The following is a 23735-nucleotide window of genomic DNA, read 5'->3' on the forward strand; positions in this document are numbered from 1 at the left end:
GATTTCTCTAAATTTAACTATGTGCTCAGTTTAGCAAGTGTGACCGGTTTAATTATTGTAGTAGTATAATAACAACAACGGGAAAAATAATCACAACTAGTGTCTCTTTATCCTGTCTCCTGTTTTAGATGCAAGGTCAATCTCCACCACCCCCTATCAGGTTCACCAAAAAAGTGGCGGCAGAGGAGGAGGGTGCTGAAGTTGAGGAGCAGGATGAAGATGCTGGAGGTGGAGGACAAAATATCATGGACCTGCTGCCCCGAACAGATGTCAGGTAACCTGATTGTTTCCTTGAAATTTATTTAACCATGCATCCATGTGCGGCAGCTGGAGCATGGCTTCTCCGATGGCGACATTTTCAAATTCTTAGGTCCACACAGGGTTGTTACCCATCTTAAGAGCTTCTAGACTGTTGCTGTTTAGACATTTATCTGGCTAATTAAGCCATCAGTAGGATGTTGGGCCTTAAATCTGTAATATGTCATGTTTGCTATCCCCCTTCTTTCTTTAATGTAGCTCTTTTTCCTTCTGTCTCTAAGTGACAAGATCACGACTGACCTTGTGTCTAAAATTGGAGATAAGAACTGGAAGATCAGAAAGGAAGGTCTGGATGAGGTTGCAGCCATCATTTCAGAGGCCAAGTTCATCATGGCCAACATTGGAGAGCTGCCTCTGGCCCTGAAGGGACGTCTCAGTGACTCCAACAAGATCCTGGTGCGTAAGATGGTGCTCTTCACCTGACCTACAGATCTCGTGTGCGTGCGTGATTTGAGAGGGGAGAGGGGGGGGAAATCACCTGTACTGTATTTATCTACTTAACCGATTTGGTTCTTATCTTTGGTGAGGAAAGTATGGAGATAAAAATTATCGCTTTGTGTTCAAGCATTAGTGCTCCTGCCTTCATTTAAAATCATGCATATCGATGGTCTGGTGAAAAAAAATTTCAATCATTTTTACTACTCAGATTTCTCCTTCTAACATATTGGTCAAACGTATATTTCGATTCATCTTTGATTAAGAATTGGAGTACTTAATTGGATCGTTTTTACTCACACAAGGCTGAATGTTAAGATCCTTTAACCCCTTCCCAGCTGTGACAACAAGGAGCGGCCAAGGGGCACTTTTAGGATGCTAATGTTCACATTTTGAAATGAAAAGGCAGATGGTTTGGAAGACAGGTAATAAAGGCCATCTGTGTCAACTGTCGTTGAACAGAGGGGGTAGCTTACGACACTGACTATTAGCCACCTACAATGCAGATTTGAGATCCCTTCCATGGCGCCTCAACCGCCACTCACATCTGTAAGGTGACCCCAATAGGTGAGATGATGGGGTGAGGCAAGCTCTTAGTGGTTTGATCCGAAACATCTGGTGATAATGATCCATGCCTTTATTCATGACGTGATGAGGCACATTAACACCACTAGGATTTAAATACCTGGAACTCCATTTGGATTTTGAACTGAAGGAGCCTCTTGGATGACAGGTGAAATGTCTCTGTGAAACTTAAAGAAGTCCAGTTGATTTCCTTAGATGAAATCTAATGTGTTTGTGTCTGTCTCAAAAATTAAAAACTGTAACAGTTTAGTGTGGAGCGATATTATGTGAGGTAACTATGTAGTAATACTTAAACTAAATAGGCAGTAAATGTTAATAAGGGTTTTACTTTGTGTTTTTCAGGTGCAGCAGACTCTTTCTATTCTGCAGCAACTGGCTACAGCCTTGGGACCTGGACTTAAGCAGCACGTCAAAGCTCTGGGAATTCCCATAATAACCGTTCTAGGAGACAGCAAGGTACTCAGCCCACCGATGATAGTATTCATGATCATCTTGTTGCAAACTTTTTTTCTTTTTTTTTCTTTTTTTTTTTTAAAAACCCTCCATTCCAGAGCTTTCCTGCTTTTGAGATTTTTACATGAAAATTTCATAAAAATATGAAAGTGCCATGAAGGAAACATGTTAATGAAAACAATAGTAAGATATATAGACCTAGATTGAATTGTGCTGGCAATTATTTCTGCAGCCAAATGTGAGGGCGACTGCCATGACCACACTTCAGGCCTGGGTGGAGCAGACTGGGATGAAGGACTGGCTGGAGGGAGAAGATCTTTCTGAGGAACTGAAGAGAGAGAATCCCTTTCTGCGACAAGAGGTACACACACACACACACACACCTATTCTTTTTGCTGTGTGGTCTCACAGAACATAACTTTGACTGTTCTGTTTTCTAGAGATGGATTTGAAATTTTAGTTGTTGGTGTTCCTTATTGTATGAATTGCAGCACAACGGGATGTAAGTAAGAGACTCATGTTTTGCTGGAAACCTCTCTGCATTCCCCAGGTGCTCTGCTGGTTAGCAGAGAAGTTGCCCACACAGAGGACTGTTCCAGGGGATCTGATGCTGTGCATTCCTCAGCTTTACGCCTGTCTGGAGGACAGAAATGGAGATGTGCGCAAAAAGGCTCAGGATGCCCTTCCTACCTTTATGATGCATCTTGGCTACGACAAGATGACCAAAGCGACAGGCAAACTCAAAGTACGAACCTACGGGATATTTTTGCTTCTTGACCACAAATAGTGAGTAGGGATTAATGTCATCTTACTCTCATCTCCCCTCAGCCTGCCTCTAAGGATCAGGTGGTATCCATGTTGGAAAAGGCCAGAGCAGTGATGCCAGCTAAACCTGCGCCGCCAGCCAAAACGGGGGGAGGGAAAGGATCTGCAGAGCCAAATAGAGCTGCTTCAGGTATTTTTAATATTTTAGCATAGTCCCGAGTACGTGTTCAGAACATTTCGGTGGTACTCAAATTTATCTAAACAATGGATTGCATTTAATATTACAGGAATGGTTAAAAAAAAGTAAATGCCACCAATACAGCCAGTCTTTATCCTAATGATAAAGGTGAAGCTTGGCGGTTGAAGGTTGCTGTTGTTAAGACTGTATTGGACTTTTTCTCATGTGTAACTAAATAATGATGGAACCCTTTTTAGCTTTTAAATCCCCTGTTTTGTTTTAAGTGTACTTGTTCATGTTTAAGAGTGATGCCTTTTTTTTTTATCTCCTCTCCTTCACAATGAACCCTCTTCAACTGGTCTAACAATAGAACTCAGGATTTCATTGGAGAGAAGTTTGTCATTTCCTGTTAGGCTTGCAGGTATGAGCTAAAATGGCCAGACCATTCTATTAATTTGAATCTGTCCTCTGCAGCCTCCAGGTCTCAACTACCAAGTGAAGACGTCGCTGATAGTAAACCAGAAGTTAAGAAAGTCCGAGGTGGAATGGCTGCTAAGAAGGTATTTATGCTTCTCACGTGTGTGTGAGTGAACATTATTCATTTTGTGTACTGCACTCAGCAGATACAAGGTGCTTTATAAATTAAGTCAGTACAGTATGGTTTGCCATGCCATGCACATTTGCGACTGGGTTTTTTTTTTTTTTTTTTTCTTTTACACTATTTTCTTATCAGTTAATTCAGGACTAAGAAGTTGTAAACACAATATGGTTTTTCTACTCACCCAGCCTCCCTCCCCACCTGAGGAACCCATCCCTCCCCCTTCTTCCAAGGACAAGGACAATAATGGTAGTAAAAAGCCTTCCAGCAAAGGGAAGGCTGCTGGTGGCAATCAACAGGTAGATGTTCAAGTGGTGTTTAGTGATGAAAGTCGGCTCAGAACTTCATTTGAACTGTCCCTGCTCTCTCCCAGTACATCAGGAGCAGAGTTTCTCACTGGGCTCTTTTTAACTCTTTTCAGCCTCTCTCTCTCTCGCCGTGGTTGTGTCAAAAATGCACTAACTTGGTTGCAAAAACAAAATTGATAGTTCACACAGGATTCAGGTTTCACTTAACTGCATGAATGTGTGTGTCAGACTTCAGCGTTGCAACCTGCCTTGCATAACACCTCCTATATTTCTTCTTTCTGCAGTGTGTTACTTACAAGCTCTTCCTCTCTTCATTTGACATTAGAAAACATTACTATGCTCACACATCCACAGGCAGAACAATGTTTAATTCAGCTGTTCTCACTATGAATTTGCTGTTGCTTCCCTCAGGGTGCTGCTGGTAAGAAGCCTGTGTCTAAAGGTCTGAAGGATGATGAAGATAAGTCTGGGCCACTCTTCATCCTCATCGCCAATGCGAAGGAACAGAGGATCAAAGAGGAGAAGCAATTGAAGGTACCAGTAGATGGAAAAACAGCAATAGGGCATGTCTTTGTGGACTTTCTAATTGTAGGTGTGTCCTTTGGGCTGCTGGACTTTGTTTTAGACTCGTGAAGTCTAAAAACATGAAATTTAAGAACTAAGGTTATTATTTATTTATTTATTTATTTATTTATTTATTTATAAGCTGAAATTTAAATTAAACATTAGATATTGTTCTGTGTGCAGTGCGCTAAACACCACAATGAAACAGAGAACCAACCTAACATGAAGTGACAGGAAGCTAACATACTCAACAACACATCAAAAGAATAGAAGTCCTATAAAAGAACACAAGTTTTATTGGCACAGACAAAGGCTTTGACTTTGAAATGAAACATACACAATCTGGTGATCAAAATATGCTGGTTGTACAGCTGACGTCAAAGTTTAATAGACAAAGACCAGTGTGTTGTCTCTATAGATGATGTACACGTGAATATAATTTTGGCACAAATGAAACTTCCAGAGGAGCCGTCATAGGGCAATAGGCGGCGTGCACTCTGGGCAGGTCACCAGTCCATTGCAGGGTCCATACAAAGACAGGCAAGCACATACTCATATCCTCATGTATAGCTAATTTTTAGACGCTCCAATTTAACCAAATTGGAGAAATGGAAGAAAACCATCGCAGATAAGAAATCTCTATGCAGCATAAGATCAGGTTTGTACCCAAACTTTTATTACTTTGAGGAGAAAGTACAGGAGAGAAGAAGACTTGAGAATTAAAAGCAGCTCTAAAAATATATAGAAATACTTTTGTCTTATTAATGGGCAATAATGAATATTAGAGAGAAAAATGTCTTTCAAATTCAACTGCTCATTGGTTTCCATTTTAGACTGTTCCCCCCCCCCCCCCCATTTGTTTCATTTTTCCAAAAAACCACCTTTATTTATGAATAACTGAGTTTGTCTGTAAGCCTTTAAAGGAGAATGTGGTGAGAAGCAATAATAACAGCATTCTGAAGTTTCTGTGCTGCTGAAAACAAGATGTTATGAAGGTGTAGCTATTAATTAATTAATATTAACAATAATTCACTGTTCGGTATAATAACCCTCAGGTCAGTGGCTCAGTTTTACTGGCCCAGTTTTACTGGTACACATCTACCCAGTAGTTATACAAGGTGGTTACAGGAACAGCGCCGCTGTGTTGGATACTACAAACACGTTTTGGTTTTGTTTTTTTTCATTCTACCTGAGCTCAGTCTGTCTGTAACTGCTCGGCCTCTTTGCTCTTCGCGGTGTGTAAACAGACTCTGGCTCCATGTTAAACTACGCCAGCGTCATCATCACTGCTGCTGTTGTCTTATCAGGGTTTCTGTTTAAAACTGGGGCCTGTGTGGCCTTAATGTCACACCTTTTATTTACACAATGCTCCTAAATAAGTTTGTATTACAGCCCCGTTTTTAGTTGCAAATGTGGGTGAAACACTTGAGTTCCCATTTCCATCGTGACAGCAGCACGCTGCACAGCCGCGGTTTATTCGAAGTTTTTATAATCAGATGCTTCAAAATACTTGATGACTCATTGCAGCTCTATTTTTCATGTATGTCCAAAATCATTTGCACCTTTTTGTTCTATGTTCCCTATTAATTACCACCAGTACCACTTTAAATGCTACAGATTGTGGTTCACTTATAATACAGAAACCCATTTGCTGCACACGTATATAGCTCTTAAATGGAATAATAAAGAGCTGTTGTAACGTATTGTACTGAAAAAAAGCAGCATCAGCTCCAATTACAGTATCTTAATTACGAGATACTATAATTAAGATGCTGTGTAAACTACACACTTGTAGTTAAGAAATTGTTACTTTTTTTTTTTTTTTTTTTTTTTGTGTGTGAACACAACACCTCCAGTTTAATGTATGTCAGAGAAAGGGAGATTGTAATCATTCTCATCATCATGATGCAAAATGAATGAAATGGTAGAATACATGTAGCCTCTGTAGGACTGTTGAATACCAGTTAAACCATTTAAAGGCATTTTCATAGTGTTGCATTGTGATAAAATTAGATGTGCAAAATGTATTTTATTTTATTTTTTGGTGAAATATGACATGTCTGCTTAAGTAAAAAGAAAACGTTTTTGTTGTAGATTCTGAAGTGGAACTTCATCACCCCTCGAGATGAATATGTGGAGCAGTTGAAAACTCAAATGTCCACCTGTTTTGCAAAGTGGCTGCAAGATGAGCTGTTTCACTTCGACTTCCAAAGACATGTCAAGGCCATTGGAGTCATGATTGAGGTATTGGCTGGTCCTCTTCCTACTGCAGTGCGTTTTGTTTGCGTTTCACTAATGAAGTCTGTTTAACAGAGGTTGGAGAGTGAGAGTGAAGCCACCATCAGCTGTCTGGACCTGATTCTGAAGTGGTTCACCCTGCGGTTTTTTGATACCAACACCACAGTCCTGATGAAGGTGCTTGAGTATCTAAAATTGCTGTTTGCCATGCTGAATAGAGAGAACTACCACCTGACGGAGTATGAAGCCAACTCCTTCGTCCCCTACCTCATACTTAAGGTGAGTACATATCCGAATGGGACCTCTTCATTTATTTTCTTCCTCACTCCATCCGCTGAGCATCTTCCCTCATATTTAGGTTGGAGAATCAAAAGATGTGGTTCGCAAAGATGTTCGGGCTATCCTGGCCATGCTATGCAAGGTTTATCCAGCATCCAAGGTCTTCCCTTTCCTCATGGATGGAACCAAATCCAAAAACTCCAAACAGAGAGCTGGTAGGTTTTCTTTGGTTAGTCTTTGCTGCACCACATGACTATCAGTCCTCTTCTGTTTGTGCCAATTTTTTTTTATAGCTATAAAACAAAAATTGCATTAGAAATGAAAGCTGTGTGGCAGGATTTTGATTTGGGGAAGGAAAATGTTCTTTTCAAGCTCTGTCAGCTCCAGCAATTCAGGAAGACATCTGTAGCGATAGGTTGGGTGTTAGGAGAAAGACGAGGGCAAACAGAAACTGGACCGAAGACTCACTATGGGAGAAAGGGCCAGAGTTTACTAATTAAATGTAGTAGTGGTGTATAAACCTACAGGGAGGAAAAAGAAATGCTCAGTGCATTATGGGAAGCCTAAGCCTATTGTAACATAAGCATATAAGCTTTATCAGAAAGAAAAGTTTTAGGCCTAATCTTAAAAGTAGAGCATGTATGTCTCTTAAATCCAAACTAGGAACTGGTTCCTTAGTAAATAGCTGAAGATTTTGCCTCCCATTCTACTTCTATGAAACACAAGTAAGTCTGCAGTCCAAGTGCAAAATTGCTGTTAGGTTAATAAGGTACTATAAGGTACTGAGGAGGCCATTAGACTGGAACCGGGGGGGAATTCAAGTGAGAATGGACAACTGAAACACCAAATGGCTTAGGGAAACCACAGAAGACATTTAAGTGGGTGATTGCAGGAAGGAGAGAGAGAGAGAAATAGACAATTTATCGACTGTATGGCCTTCACATTTATGTGAAGCTGTATGTAGAGAAATGCAGGGGAAATACTGTAACACATTGTAATTGTGTTGTGTTTTTGTTTTTCTCAGAATGTCTGGAGGAGTTAGGTTGTTTGATAGAGGGCTATGGGATGAATGTATGCCAGCCTACTCCAGCTAAGTCTCTGAAAGAAATTGCTGTGCACATTGGTGACAGAGACACATCTGTACGCAATGCTGCCCTCAACACTGTGGTGGCTGTCTACAACGTCTGCGGGGATCAGGTCTACAAACTTATAGGAAATGTAAGATGAGCACTGGTCCTGGTCATGTTTTGGTAAGACTTCACATGAAATTGTACTCTGCACTCTTTGACATGCTTCTATCCCTGTGCCTCCAGTTGTCGGAGAAGGACATGAGTATGCTAGAAGAGAGAATAAAGCGATCAGCAAAGAAGGCACCCACAGCTGTGGCCAAACAGACTGCAACAGATCGGTCTCAGAAGGAGCACCCAACAAACTCCAATGCCACCTTCCTCCGCAAGCCTGCACAGGAAGACCCTAATAAGCTTAAGTATGTCCCCTCTGATTATGAGTTTGTCTCAACTAAATAAAAAAATAAAAAGGACCCTCACCAAGAGATAAGAATATTGATGAGGGGGAAAAATCATTGTGTGATTACTGCTTGGTGACAGTGCACAGCAGGCCTTTGAAACGGCTATTCTTCAAGTTTAGCGACTGGTTACAGTAGGGCAGAAATACTAGAAGTTTTCACATATAGTTTAAAGCATGATACAAATCACTTAAGGCACTGGTCTTGTAAAAATGACCCTTGTTGTAATGAGGTTGACGGTTTCTTGGTTGTGCCTGCACGAATCCCAACACATTAACAACTCGATGCTAAAACTTTACTGACTCTTCAGTGTAAAAGTAAGCTTCATGTCAGCTGATACAGTTAATTTGCCCCAGAAAAAATATTAGTAATCCAGGAGAGCAGTTTGAAACTACTATACATCTTAGAGTCATAGTGGGGAAAGACTGGACTGGAGTACCTGGAGAGAACCTACGTAGGCACAGGGAGAACATGCAGACAAAAACAGGATGCAGTCAGCTGGCAGATTCAAACCAGGAACCATCTTGCTAGTAGGTGACAATGCTGCCACTACACCTCTTTGCTGGCAGCATTTTATTTTCTGTGCCACTAAAGTGCCATTAGGTAACTGTTGTTGTGATTCGGTGCGTTATAAGTAAAAATTGAATCGGTTTGATAAAGCTGTCATAGTTTGAGAGTTACTGGCTCAACATTGACCCTTTCATTATGCACAGTGAATTATTGTAGCATGTAGTTTTGTGGACCAGTGCACAAGGGAGCAGCTTCAGCTTCACAGTAAACTAAATGGAAGACCAGTATGACCAGTATAACATTAACCTCCTAAGACCCGAACTCTTCCACGGCATGCATTTTTAATTTGTCTTTGATATTTGGGCATATTGGGGCCCGATGAATGTAAAAACAAAGAATTACCAGATTTAATTTTTTTATTTTATTTTTTTTACCTGATTTTTGTTTCTAAGAAAAATGAGAGCCACATATGAGGATATTTGTTTAAAATTTTGATAGAACAGTAGCAGTATAATAAGATAAGAGATAAGATAAGATAGAACTTTATTAATCCCTCGGGTGGGTTCCTCTGGGAAATTCGACTTCCAAAAAGCACAGCAACGACCGAAGTTACAGTTACAGAATTGTGTAATGTCCTCGTAAGTGGATATTCAATTCAATTTTATTTATATAGCGCCAAATCACAACATAAGTCGCCTCAAGGCGCTTCATAGATACAGAGAAAAACCCAACAATCATATGACCCCCTATGAGCAAGCACTTTGGCGACAGTGGGAAGGAAAAACTCCCTTTTAACAGGAAGAAACCTCTGGCAGAACCAGGCTCAGGGAGGAGCGGCCATCTGCTGCGACCGGTTGGGGTGAGAGAAGGAAGACAGGATAAAAGACATGCTGTGGAAGAGAGACAGAGGTTAATAACAGATATGATTCAGTGCAGAGAGGTCTATTAACACATAGTGAGTGAGAAAGGTGACTGGAAAGGAAAAACTTAATGCATCATGGGAATCCCCCGGTAGCCTACGTCTATTGCAGCATAACTAAGGGAGGATTCAGGGTCACATGGTCCAGCCCTAACTATATGCTTTAGCAAAAAGGAAAGTTTTAAGCCTAAATATTAAAAGTAGAGATAGTGTCTGTCTCCCGAATCCAAACTGGAAGCTGGTTCCACAGAAGAGGGGCCTGAAAACTGAAGGCTCTCCCTCCCATTCTACTTTTAAATACTCTAGGAACAACAAGTAGGCCTGCAGAGCAAGAGCGAAGTGCTCTAATAGGGTGATATGGTACTACAAGGTCATTAAGATAAGATGGGGCCTGATTATTTAAGACCTTGTATGTGAGGAGCAGGATTTTGAATTCAATTCTGGACTTAACAGGAAGCCAATGAAGGGAAGCCAATACAGGAGAAATATGCTCTCTCTTTCTAGTCCCTGTCAGGACTCTTGCTGCAGCATTTTGGATTAACTGAAGGCTTTTCAGTGAGTTTTTGGACATCCTGATAATAATGAATTACAGTCGTCCAGCCTGGAAGTAATAAATGCATGAACTAGTTTTTCAGCGTCACTCTGAGACAGGATGTTTCTAATTTTAGAGATGTTGCGCAAATGGAAGAACGCAGTCTTACATATTTGTTTAATATGTGCGTTGAAGGACATGTCCTGGTCAAAAATGACTCCAAGGTTCCTCACAGCGTTACTGGAGGCCAAGGTAATGCCATCCAGAGTAAGAATCTGGTTAGATACCATATTTCTAAGATTTTCAGGGCCGAGTACAATAACCTCAGTTTTATCTGAATTAAGAAGCAGAAAGTTAGCGGCCATCCAGGTCTTTATGTCTTTAAGACATTCCTGCAGTCTAACTAATTGGTGTGTGTTATCTGGCTTCATGGACAGATAGAGCTGGGTGTCATCTGCATAGCAGTGAAAATGTATGCTATGTCTTCTAATGATGCTGCCTAAGGGAAGCATGTATAATGTAAACAGAATTGGTCCTAGCACTGAACCCTGTGGAACTCCATAATTAACCTCAGTGTGTGACGAGGACTCTCCATTTACATGAACAAATTGGAGTCTATTAGATAGATATGATACAAACCACTGCAGTGCAGTACCTGTAATACCTACAGCATGTTCTAATCGCTCTAATAGGATATTATGGTCGACAGTATCGAACGCTGCAGTGAGGTCTAGCAGGACAAGCACAGAGATGAGTCCACTGTCAGAGGCCATAAGAAGATCATTTGTAACCTTCACTAAAGCTGTTTCTGTGCTGTGATGAGCTCTGAAACCTGACTGAAACTCTTCAAATAAGCCATTCCTCTGCAGATGATCTGTTAGCTGTTTGACAACTACTCTTTCAAGGATTTTTGATATGAAAGTAAGGTTAGAGATTGGCCTATAATTAGCTAAGACTGCTGGGTCTAGAGATGGCTTTTTGAGTAAAGGTTTAACTACAGCCAGCTTGAAGGCCTGTGGTACATAGCCGATTATTAGAGATTGAAGAATTAATTAATGGCAGGACTTCTTTGAGCAGTTTTGTAGGAATGGGGTCTAAAAGACACGTTGATGGTTTGGAGGAAGTAATTATTGAAGTTACTCAGAAAGATCAATTGGAGAAAAAGAGTCTAACTTAACATCAATGGTACTAAGAGTAGCTGTAGATAATATTACATCTGTGGGATGATTATTGGTAATTTTTCCTCTAATGATAAAAATTTTATTTGTGAAGAAGTTCATGAAGTCATTACTAGTTAACGTTAAAGGGATTGTTGGCTCAAAAGAGCTCTGACTTTTTGTCAGCCTGGCTACAGTGCTGAAGAGAAACCTGGGGTTGTTCTTATTTTCTTCAATCAGTGATGAATAGTAAGATGTTCTGGCTTTGCGGAGGGCTTTCTTATAAAGCAGCAAACTATTTCTCCAGGCTAAATGATGATCCTCTAAATTTGTGACACGATATCAGGCCCTTGTAGAGCAAAATTGAGTATTTTGGTCTAAATAACCCAAAATGTGATGTCCACATGTGGACGCCAGGTCCTAGGAGGTTAAGCTAAAAAAACATTCAATATGGTTTCTACAGTAGCCAAGTTAATCGTGTTTTATGAGGAAAGAAAAAAAAAAGAATAAATAAAAATCTTAGAGGGATTTAGATTGTTGTAATATCTGCCGTAAATAGTTTGCATTATGAATTGTAACATGGCATTTCAAGGCAATCTATTCCAAATGTTTCCTGTGAGCATGTTAAACATTTGGTCCATTGTGTTTTGGTTGGGATGACTCTAATGCAGTCATACATCAGTTTGAATGTTTACTCACAACTTTGTCTGTCCCCTTCTTGTCTTGATATTCTGAGTCATTGCATGTTGGGTTCCTCTCATAAGGTTACTTGTCTAGTCTTCAACTTAGTTCAACTAAAATCACCTTTCACTGGCCGACTGCTTGCCTTTCTCTTAACCCTTCCTCTTTCTTCCTCTGTGATTTCCTCCTTTTTTCTGCCTGCCTTCCTTTCTGGAGCAGAATAATGTATCGCACGTATAGGATGTGAGTACCAACTCCTCCTCCTTCCCCTCTTTTCTGTCTGTAGCCATTGTAAGAACTCGTCTCACTGTATTCTTGTTCAGTGTGTTCAATGTAAACTTGTTATTTCTGTTCTTTCTCTCTCATTTCTCTACTTTTAGAGGGTTATTTTTGCCAAATATTGTGGTTGCTGTTTCTTCAAACAGAAGCATGAAAATGTATCTTTTCCCCTCCTCTGTAATATGGTGATCTGAATTTTTGATTTTTGACCCAGAGGTGTGAATCACTCTTGCAGCCTTCTTGCTGATGTACATCACCCACCGTAGTACACTGGTTAAGCCAATGAGCTTTGCTGACATGTTTGTCTTTTTCACTTTTGTCAGTGGATTATGGTAAAATTTCAGTGTGTGCTGTTCTTTATTTTTCACTAAAAGAAGGGCCAATGTTTAAAGAATATTGTGATGGGCGTGTTGCACCGGCACTTAACAATATGTTATTGCAGCCTAACCTAAATTTTCAGGGTCTTTGGACTGCTGTGAAAATAGATTTCACCAAATTATGGGGTTACTTCAAAGTTCATGACATGAGTTTTAGAAGTTGCTGGGTACTTTCTAATTTTATAGCATGCTGTCTGCCCACCAAAGTTGCACGTTGGTGCGTTCCTAAATAAGTCGTAATGAGTTCGTAGTTGGAAATCTTTGGGTTTTTTTTGTTTGGTTGGTTTTTTTTGTTGGTTTTTTGGTTTTTTTTGTGGAACTCCACCCTTAACTCAGATTTCCCACTCGGAAAATCAGAGCACACCAACATACCCTGAGTCAGTAATCCAAGATAACTGAACACAAACAGTAAAAAGCAAAACTGTAAATGTTTCATCTGTACTACCACTGCTGTATTTGTATTTATCAGGCTCTATCCATCTATAGCAAAAGCACTATACTGCATTGCTAGTGATGCCTGAATGGCTCCAACTTACTAAATCCTGTTTTTCCTCATTCTGTCTGGAATGTGCTAACTCAAGAGTGACATTACACCTTTCTGAGGTATCTGGATTCGTTCCCTCATTCTGGCCAAAACAAAAGGTTCCTTAAAATTTCAGTCTTGTTATAAAAGTACAAAGTTTTTCTTTTTACAAAATCAATGTCATAGGTCCTTTATGCAAATAGCTGAGGCTATGCTGCTGAAATACGTTACCAGCTGGATAAATCACTTTCATCAACCTGTTATTTGTTATCAATGTAATGAACAGTAGCCTTTTATCTGGTTGTCCACATGACTTTTTCCCCATCTCGCTGAAGGATACAAACTCAATGTCTTTAAAATCAGTGCTGCTCTGTTTCTGTTCAGACAGTCCCAGTGAAATTTGGTTGATCAGACAATTCTCACACATACAAGTCCTGTGTTGGAATGCAGTGATTCATAGAAATGTGACATTTGAGAGTTTCAAACTCATTTATTAATCATATTAAATTGGATAAACCCTTCTTTAGGCTGAGGATATTCACTTATATCCACATTATCTCTCAAAGCTTGAGGTTGTGTGAGGACTGGAGCTAAGCAGCACTGATGGATTATTATGCTCAACTAAATTTAGTGTCTTGTCTTCTTTTCCCACCACCTGTCTTCCAATCCCTCCCTCAATCTATCTAGCCAAGCCCGTCAGAATGCACAGCACACAGAGTCCCTGCATCCATCCATCCCCAAGGAGTTCCAGCTAGACCTGGATATGATTGAGATGGACCAGGGTAGAGTGTGCGAGCTGCCGGACCTTGTCCAACACAAGCTGGATGAGCTGCTGGAGCCCATCATGATCCCTGAACCCAAGTAAACAACCTCAGTCCTGATAATTAAGCGCACACACAAGCAACACAAACAAGAAAGAAGTGAACATTTGTTGAGGTTTAATGCTTCTTTGCAATTTTGTGTTCAAAGGATGCGTTCGGTCTCGCCACACTTTGATGAACTGCACAACAGCACGGCTTCCACCATCAACTTTGTCATCTCTCAGGTTGCGAGTGGTGACATCAACACCAGCATCCAGGCGCTGGCACAGGTAAACAAACATATTTTGCACAGAGCACATTTTCAACTGATTGGATATGAAATATTTAGTAAACTGTCAACCACCACTCGCAGTAATCATTAATGAAGCAGAAGAGTTTCTTTAAAAAACACGGTGACTTTGCACTGCTAGGAAAACATGGCACAGGTCTTTCTTTCCCCCCCCTTCTTTTCAGGAATGGATATTTTCACATGATAGTCAGGATGTATTTATTTGTTTATTGACACAAGCACAACAAAGATACTCCTGTCACAACTTGATGCATAAATGTTGGTGAATAAAAGTATAATGGTATCCCTGAACCCATGCTCAGTGTTCCCAAATAGCATTTCTCTCTAAATCTGAAGGATTTTACTTTCCTCTGCAGATTGATGAGGTACTGCGACAGGAGGACAAAGCGGAAGTGATGTCGGGACACATTGATCAGTTTCTTATTGCAACCATCATGCAGCTGAGGCTCATCAACAGCACGCACATGGCTGACGATCGGGTGGATAAGAAGGATATCATAAAGTTGTATAGCTGCATCATAGGAAACATGCTGTCTGTGAGTTGTGCCTACACAGTAATCACATCTGTTAGCTTGATTTGAGAGGAGGATGCTGATGTCTTTATGGACCTCCTCTTGTTCCTTTCTACTAGCTGTTCTCTATGGAGTCCCTGGCCAGAGAGGCATCTATGGGTGTGTTGAAGGACCTGATGCATGGTCTGATAACGTTGATGCTGGACAGCAGAGTGGAGGATGTAGAAGATGGAACACAGGTCATCAGGTCTGTCAACCTGCTTGTAATCAGAGTCCTGGAGAAGTCTGACCAGACCAACATGATCAGGTCAGTAAGAAGAAACTCCTCACTGCGATAACTTCAGCTAACTTCTGTGTGTGTATCTGTATTATTATTTCATTCTTTCTTTTACGGCTTTAAGTCCAGAGAGGTCAGTTTTGTGTTACTAAGGTGGGCGGCTGAATCACCATAATAACCTATTCTGAACACACAACCTGGTTGGGAGCCAGTTACATTCAGTGTTTCAGTTTACGATCAGCAGAAAGCGCCACAGTCTTCCATTTTATTTACATAAATAATTCATCATCAACATGTTTCCCTTTATCTTGCAGTTTTTCAGCAGGACCCTGCTGGAAAACCAGCTGCACAGCTGATAAATGAGCCTTTTTTAGTTTCAAAGAGACAGATTTTGGGGTATTACCCAAAGTCTGAACTGCATCGATCCACGTGCTCAGTGTCCATGGTTACCATGGTTACTGCAGAAGCTGCTGTGAATTAAACAGCTGGCACTGCGCTAACTTGCGGGTGGGATGAGTGTTTGTTTTTCATTACAACAGAATTGTCTGACTTGGTTGACTTAAGTTAACTTGTAGTTTAGGAGTATCATAGATAACGCCCACGTGAGTGTGTCCTCAGAAATCTGGACTCGTGTGGACTTTCCAACGACATAGTGGTAACTGTACACCACAATACTGAAATAGACTATTACGGAAATTACTGCTAGCATCCAGAAATCTGATGTGTTTCATAGTTTCTAACAAGTCTTTGACAGTTAAACGTAACATGACCAAAACGCCAACATTAAAAATTTTTAAAAAAAAGCACACACCACACAAATCAGATGTTGTTCTGATTTCATTTTTATTTTAGTAAACTCAGAAAATTCTAACAGAGAGCTGGTGCTTAGATTATCGCTGAATAAACATTTCTTTAAAAACAGATGATGTAATAATTTCTGGACTGGCTGGAGTCTTCAGTATCCACGAACAACGTGTTGGTTCAGATGCTTCTCTGCTTGTGATTTGAAATGCATTCTGGGATACCTGGCTGTCCCAAGTGGTAGGGCTGCTCAATGAATCGAATTTTAATCACGATTACGATCTGGGCTTTCAACGATCATTAAAAATGACTGAGCCGATTATTAGCCCCTCCCTTGTGCTTTACTCTTGCGCTGCTCCGTGTGGCAAATCGAGCGCACCTCTCTGCATTTCGAACACGTGTCACAACAATTAAGAGCAGCGGTCTCCAACCTTTTTTGCGCCACGGACCAGTTTATGCCCGACAATATTTTCATGGACCGGCCTTTAAGGTGTCGCGGATAAATACAACAAAATGATTAAGAGGACCCGAGGGAAGCTCGGAAAGCTAAGCAGAAGTTATCTGGAGAGGAGAGTGACTGCCGCTGGTTGAAAAGAGAGGTAAAAAAAAACTTCAGTGGTGTGGAAACATTATGGGTCCGCAGAGTCAGACGTGGATCAAGTAGACACAGTGTGTAAACTTTGCTATGGTGTCGTAGCTGCACCACAGAGCAACACTGCGAAGTTTACTAAACATAGATGTTTACATTTTTCATTTATTTTTTATATTGCAAACATTTGCACTGTTATCAGTATTTGCACACTATTTTATATTATTTTTTGACAATCTTTAAAGTCATTTTTCAATACATTGTTATTGTTAAATAAATATTGTCAAATAATCGAGATCTCAATTTCAGTGAAAATGATCGTGATTATCATTTTTGCCATAATCGAGCAGCCCTACCAAGTGGACACTACCACCAGTTCATAGCAATCGATTATCTCGGCTCGACCTGTCTTGACTTAATTTAATATTTGCTTCTTTGGACTTCAACATGTAAAACCTTTTGTCTTGTTCCTGTTTCTTTCATTTAAGGAACATTTTTAAATTGCTACAACTGGTCTCCTTATTCAACGCATTTATGTCATTCATTTAGATTATTTTAGTGCTGGACTATTAACACATTCTAGCATCACTTTCTCCTGAGATTTTTTTTTATTTATTTTTTTTTATTGAATTACTATTTGTTTGTTTTTAAACTACCAGTTGATATTGTGTTTACTGGCAGTTATAGTCCTTAATGTTCCTGTTTATTTAACTTGTTTTGTGTACGGGTGCTTTGTGACTGTTTTTCTGTGAAATTGACTTGACAAATAAACTTTACTTCTTTCCTTCCCGTCCCTTGGCAGTGCTCTGCTGGTGTTGCTTCAGGACACACTGGTCTCAACAGCTGGTTCCCCCATGGTCTCAGAGCTGGTCATGAAAGTAAGGGAACCTGATGTTAGTGCCAAACCTGCTGTCCACTAAAAATGCTTTAAACTGGACTTCTAACTCATGTTTATTTACATTCAGTGTTTGTGGAGGGTTATCCGCTTCCTCCCAGAGACCATCAACAACATAAACCTGGACCGGATCCTGCTGGATGTCCACAACTTCATGAAAGTTTTTCCCAAAGAGAAACTTAAGCAGCTCAAGAGCGATGTCCCACACAGGACCCTCAAGACGCTGCTACACACACTCTGCAAGCTCACCGGGGCAAAGGTAACACACACAGTAGCTGAGTGGTTAATACTAGCGCTTCACAGCAAAAATAAAAGTTGCTGTTTTGAATCCCTTGGTTTGCTTGGGTTCCATTTGTGGAGTTTGCATGCTCCCTTTAGAGTGCCATCTAAATGTATGGTTCAGTGCAACTTGTTGTCTAAAGAGCTTTGAATGGACACTAAAACAAGAAAAGCTCTTATAGAAGTTATATAAGAAAACTGCAATACCTGTTTAGTAACCCATACATAGGTCCAGGTCACATTATTTTACCATTCATTCATGCTTAATGCTTTTGATAAAGTTTTGAATTGGACTCTTTTTAAATGAGTATTTAAAATGTTCATTTATTGATGACTCTTTCCTATTGCTTTGTATTAATGATGATCAGATCCTTGACCACCTGTCGATGATTGAGAATCGTAACGAGTCTGAGTTGGAGGCCCATCTGAGGCGGGTAGTCAAACACTCTGGAAACCTGGCGGGACTCAAGAGTGACCGGAGCAACGAGAAGGGGGGACTGCGTATAGTAAGTAACGCATAAAACTCGGCAATGATTCTATAAATGGAGAATGTTCCATCAGAGTTGTGAGTTTATGTTGAGCAGAATGCTGATTTACAAGTTAAATAAAATTCTACTTTTTCTTGTGTGAATATGTGTTTTATTCCTCCGGGGTTTTTTTCTCTCTTCTCCTCCCCGGTGCTTTTCTTAGACGATCCAGTTTTTTACCATTTCTTCCTGCACTAAATGTGACGGCAGTGTTCAGGAAAAAGCATGATGTAGCAAATCCATTGAGTCCAGAGGGTTAAATAATTGAACTGTCAACTACTACTGAGTTACACTATCCTGATGTTTCTTTTGCAGGACGATCGGATGTCAAAGGCAAAGGTCAGTGACATTCTGTCTGAAATCTTCAAGAAGATCGGCTCCAAGGAGAACACTAAAGAGGTCAGCATCGCTCCTGTTTGAAAATCAAAGCAGCAGTGTAATTAATTTTGAAATACGTTTTATGATACTTTTGACCCTGGACAACAAAGTGAAGCATGAACACTCTCCTTTTCAGGGTTTGACAGAGTTATATGAGTACAAACAGAAGTACTCAGATGCAGACCTGGAACCGTTCCTCAAAAACACATCCCAGTTCTTCCAGAGTTACGTGGAGCGAGGCCTTCGCATGATTGAGTCTGAGAGAGAGGGGAAAACTCGAATCCAGACCACAGCAGGTACAGCTGTACCCCATGTTGTCATGGTGCTCTTTGGTTATTATCAATCAGGAATGTGTAGTAACATCTGTGTGTATGCTTCTCTGCAGTGATCCCTCAGCATGGTGTTGACTCCAGTCTGAGCAGCAACGAGGAGCTGAAGCCAGCTGTTTACTATGAAAGACTGAAGATTCTCAGACAAAGACAAGGCCTGGAAAACACTTCCAGGGTCAGTTGGTATTATTCATTTAGTAAAGTCACAATGCACTGATGAGCTACAGCTGCTTATCAAAGTAGTGTAGTGGCTATATTAATTTCTTAAAGTCCTCTCTTTTATACGAGAGAAGTACAGACGGACAAGCGCCTGTTTTTATGCGTTGTCATTAGCAACGACGATACAACTATGGCTTGTCCACTTGTTTATTTTCCACATAAACCTTTCACAATAAAGCTCAAGATCCTGTTGAGACTTTTCAAAATAAACTGAATCACGTGAAAGAGCATGCAGACTGTTTACGGATGAGAATTAAAAAAGAGCCGCCAGGTGCTAAAAAATAAACCTTAGACTCAAACGTTAGAACAGGCTTTTCCCCGCAGCACGCCGTGTAATAAATACTCACAAAGAAAACGGCGGCCGTAACAACTTGTCTAAAAATGTATCGGTTAAAACACTCGACTCCAGCTATACAACGTGCAGCAGGAAACACTTCACGCAAGTCGAGCTGCCCGAGATTCACAGAATTTACAGAAAATGTCACATTTTTGTGATTTATATCATTATCGGACGATAGATGTCTTAAATATGAGATTTTGGTCATATCGCACAGCCCTAATTCCAGGATGAGTGTTTGTTAGTAGTGGTATGCAGCCTAAGCTAACGTGTCTTTTCGCCCTCTGTCTCCCTCCACCAGCAACAGAGTGTTGGGGGAAGTGAGGACGAGGCTCAGCAGCGACCCACCATCTCCTCCCTGCTGTCCTCAAAGCCGTCAGTGGCATCATCCACCGATATGCTGCAAAGCAAGCTGTCACAGCTGAAAGAGTCGCGGGAGCTGTACATGCAGGAGCACAACGTTCACTCCCCGACACACACCAACACCCGCTCAGCTTCACCAGCTGCCAACCTGGATGACCTGAAGAAACGCCTAGAGAGGATAAAGAGTAAGCGGCAGTGAAGCAGGAGCACCACATCATCTCATCCATTAACCTTGTGGAGTCCTCTAGTAAGAAATGGACCATCCACCTTTTTAACTCATGCTGTCTTTATATTGATGTTCTGCTGGAGGGAAAGGGAAGGACACAGGACCCCGCCTCAGATTTGAACCTGACTCCACCCACTGTGCCTGTATGTTGTTAGAAATAAAACGCACCCTGTAGAAACCATACAGGTGTTTTCAGCTACTGTTATCAGAATGTGAGTTATTGTTCATCAGAGTGAAAAGCTGAAGCCCTTCAGCAATATGAGAGGAGGGGCACCGGTGGTGTTGTAGTTGTTAGAGAATTAGGATCATGTACTTTGTTCTGTCTTTGCCCTCTATGTACACTCTGTATTATGAAGCTTCCTCAGCCACTTGTCTGCTCGTTTTTTTGTTTTGTATATATTGAACAGTTCAACACTTCTGTTGGCTGCAGGGGAAAATGTCAAGGACACAACAGTAGCAATATTCAGGTAGACGCCCAAAATGAGGTGCGTGACATGAGGTGAGTGCCCCCTATTGGTCATACATAGTTTCTGTGATTTCAGCTTTGCATCAGTTCAGTATGATTTTAAAGAATGTGTTCAACACACTGAATTAAATTTACCTCAGCAGGAAATCTGAGAAGATGCTCTTAAATTTTATTTGCAAAAGCCTTTAGTTTTTCCCCTTTTCTGCCTTAGTAACATGTTATATTCTGATGTGAATCCAGTTGTCAGGTTTCATTCTCCACCTCTGAATAGGAGATGTCATTACTGGGAGAGTGAAATTTGCTGGGACAGGCTGATTTACTGCTGCACTGCTCAAGAGTTTAGCTTCAGTAATGAGTCCAGGTCATATTGATTATAAATAGGAATTAATGTTATATTCAGCTGAAAGGATAACCTTCAAAAAATTAATGTACTTAAAACCATTGTTTCACATTAACGGTCATTAACTAAATTTCAACTGTATAGCTGCATGAAGTCAAAGTAATAATAATAAAGGCTTTCTGTCCTCTGGCCCATGGTTGGCATCTCTAAGTGACACTGTAAAACTCCAGCACCTACTTTAATTAACGTGTCTAAAGTTTGTTTGTTTTTTGTTTTTTTTGTCAATTTCAGACTTGAAAATATTGTAAGTTGAGTTGCATTTATTCAGATTCTGATGGATTATCTGCATCTTCTTTAACCAGATACTCAGATGATGGGCTTTCAGAAAGTATCTGGTTTGTTTTGTAGCTTTTTCTTGAGCTTTGTTATCACAGGAAGAGCAAAAGTGTAACCAAAAACATTGGCTGGTCCACACTTCGGTATAGGGTTTTAACTACTAGATGTTCTCTATTAATCTGCAGGTTATTTTCTCATTTTAGTGTATGCAATGGTTGACCCATCAGAAAACAGTGGGAAAATGTTTCAAACTCTCATCAGCTTGCACTGAAGGACGGGCTGATCTCATAACGGTCTCCTTTTGTCTGGATCTCTAAAGTAGACTCCTCCAGTCCACTTATTAGTGGTTTTGTAAACTAAATGAATCAGATCCATTGTTTTAGTAACTCCATCTGTTTTTGTAGTCTTGCTTCAGAGTCTAGAAGCTACTGTTTTCCCCCTGAAATGGGTTGGAGCTGGTGTACAATTAATGGTGCAGTTTAAAAAAACAAAAAAGGCTTATTTTGTTGAAGGAAGGAAGTGACCGCTGAGAATTTTTCTTACATGTGTGCAGTTGTGTTGCGCTGTGCTGTGGGTTTACACTCAGCTGTAAATAATGTATGTAAAACTCTCCATTAACCTTCACTTAACAAACCGCAGCCATGAAGCCAGACTGCAGGGTGAACGTGGTTGCCACTGTAAAGTGCATTGTCCAAACTGTTGTTCAGCAGAAGGAAGCACTTTGTGTTTGTAGGCTGTAGGAGCATGGCATGAGCCTGTGATTTTTATGTTATTCTGTAAATAAAGTTTACATCAATTAAACTGCTTATTACATCTTATTTCCAGCCCTCGGCCAATGAAGATAACTAAGGCTGTTAAGTCATCTGTTCCGTAGTTAATATTAAATACAAAAACAGATGCTGAGTAAGTATGTAATTCCTTAGCCATGCTTGTATAATATGTTGTGGAATTTTTTTTTATTTTTTTTTCTGCCCTTAAAGGAGAAAATTTGTTGTTTTAGAACTTCTGTATTTGTAGGAGTGAAAAAACTCATCAATGGTTCTTCTGGGTTTTTCCAAAATTCATTGTTATTTGGTCTATAAAATATTAATGCCCTCCCTTTGGGAGGGGAAAATGGTTAAAGTACTATATGATATATATAGTGACCACCAAATAACTGATTTTACAATGATGAGCTTCACTTCTTTTTTTGGAGACCTGAAATGTAAACACAAGCTATAAATAAAGTAGACCTGACAGTCAACACAAAGATTGAGACATTCCAGGATCTGGACACAGACACACAGCAGGACAAAACGAGTGTAATGAGGAATTAAATTCAAATTTAGCAGCACTGAAAGTGAGAGAGAGAGAGAGAGACCTTTGACCTTTTAATTTGCCCCTCAATAAGATGTGAAACACGATGTAAAATAATCCCAAAAGTATCCAGTGGCAGTGCTGGGGAATTTTTTTTTTTTTTTTTTTTTTTTTTTTTTTTTTTTTTTTTTTTTTTTCCCTCCTGCCTACACGGAATGGGATGACACTTTGATTTCTGTATGTAATAATTTCACACTTCTGCAGCCATATCATGTGAAAATGATCACAGATGTACACAAAAACATTTTTAAGAAGAATATGGCAGTGTTTGCATGAAACCAGTGAATTCATTTTTTTAAATGAATTATGAAGTATGTACTGATTTAGCAGTGAATGTGGGAGTTCTTGTGATTTCTAGGATGTAATGTCAAAATTTTGCAACCATAAAACTTGAAAATGATCAATGATCCACACAAAGACAGCTTGAACAACCATAGGGTTGATATCTGATGACGGTTGATAACAACTTGGTTGTTATATTCTTTGAAATGTGTAAATATAACCGTTTATCAGTTTGTATTTTGTGTGTATTATTTGTATGAGTGTGATTTTAGCACTGAATTATATGAAACCTGGCATCAACAACAAAGTGATTACAGATATACAGTATTTTTCTTATCCCAACCAAGGGAAATTAAACAACCTTGTGTCTTTGGGAGTATAAATTGCAGAATTTACGAGGTGCACCTAAAGGCACCATGAAAAGCGAACCCACAATGAGCCGTACATAGTGATGTAGGTGCGCAAATTATTGCGTAAATTTTCAAATGTGGACTGCGGTCTGCAGTTGCCAGTCAAAGCTGTTATGATGAGGTTGCACCCCGGTTTTACAGCATTATGGTAGTAATTACAATCAAACTTATGAGAAAGGAGACCCCTTGAACACAAATCAGCATGAGTACTAATAATGGGAGAAAGCATATCTGCAAAAAAAATTATTTGTAAAGAACTTGTTTTAGCGACCCCAGTCCCATTCACTAACATGGAGGAGTCAGGGTTTATGACCTATACTGCAGCCAGACACCTGGGCGCGACAGAAACGGTTTTGCTTCATTTTAGGAGAGCTGTTAGGTCGTCCATGTTTTATACAGTGATTGGTCTTATCACAACAGGTCAATAGTTTCTTCTATTTTAAAAGATCTCCTATGTATTTTGAATCAAAGTGATCCAA

At 40.1% G+C, this 23735-nt stretch overlaps 1 protein-coding gene across 2 annotated transcripts in view; it reads left to right on the top strand.

Moving 5' to 3' along the window:
- ckap5 (cytoskeleton associated protein 5) overlaps window positions 1-22009 on the top strand; it is a 43605-nt gene extending 21596 nt beyond the window's left edge. For both annotated transcript variants that reach the window (XM_085413160.1, XM_085413161.1), the window contains exons 20-44: window positions 129-274; window positions 540-714; window positions 1681-1794; window positions 2024-2152; window positions 2342-2536; window positions 2620-2746; window positions 3209-3294; window positions 3521-3631; window positions 4052-4174; window positions 6299-6448; window positions 6518-6721; window positions 6801-6936; window positions 7746-7939; window positions 8035-8207; window positions 13912-14085; window positions 14194-14314; window positions 14691-14870; window positions 14966-15153; window positions 17316-17391; window positions 17479-17667; window positions 18056-18193; window positions 18530-18613; window positions 18729-18888; window positions 18978-19096; window positions 19779-22009. In XM_085413160.1, coding sequence (XP_085269286.1) covers window positions 129-274; window positions 540-714; window positions 1681-1794; window positions 2024-2152; window positions 2342-2536; window positions 2620-2746; window positions 3209-3294; window positions 3521-3631; window positions 4052-4174; window positions 6299-6448; window positions 6518-6721; window positions 6801-6936; window positions 7746-7939; window positions 8035-8207; window positions 13912-14085; window positions 14194-14314; window positions 14691-14870; window positions 14966-15153; window positions 17316-17391; window positions 17479-17667; window positions 18056-18193; window positions 18530-18613; window positions 18729-18888; window positions 18978-19096; window positions 19779-20039 — 3753 coding nt within the window. In that variant the 3' untranslated portion in view covers window positions 20040-22009. The remainder of the gene's footprint in view (window positions 1-128; window positions 275-539; window positions 715-1680; window positions 1795-2023; window positions 2153-2341; window positions 2537-2619; window positions 2747-3208; window positions 3295-3520; window positions 3632-4051; window positions 4175-6298; window positions 6449-6517; window positions 6722-6800; window positions 6937-7745; window positions 7940-8034; window positions 8208-13911; window positions 14086-14193; window positions 14315-14690; window positions 14871-14965; window positions 15154-17315; window positions 17392-17478; window positions 17668-18055; window positions 18194-18529; window positions 18614-18728; window positions 18889-18977; window positions 19097-19778) is intronic.
- Window positions 22010-23735: the final 1726 nt, after the last annotated feature.

Source organism: Rhamphochromis longiceps, linkage group LG7, assembly GCF_057381845.1.
Source record: "Rhamphochromis longiceps isolate RC_006_pf linkage group LG7, R_longiceps_female_GT1.1, whole genome shotgun sequence".
Taxonomy (NCBI): Eukaryota; Metazoa; Chordata; class Actinopteri; order Cichliformes; family Cichlidae; genus Rhamphochromis; species Rhamphochromis longiceps.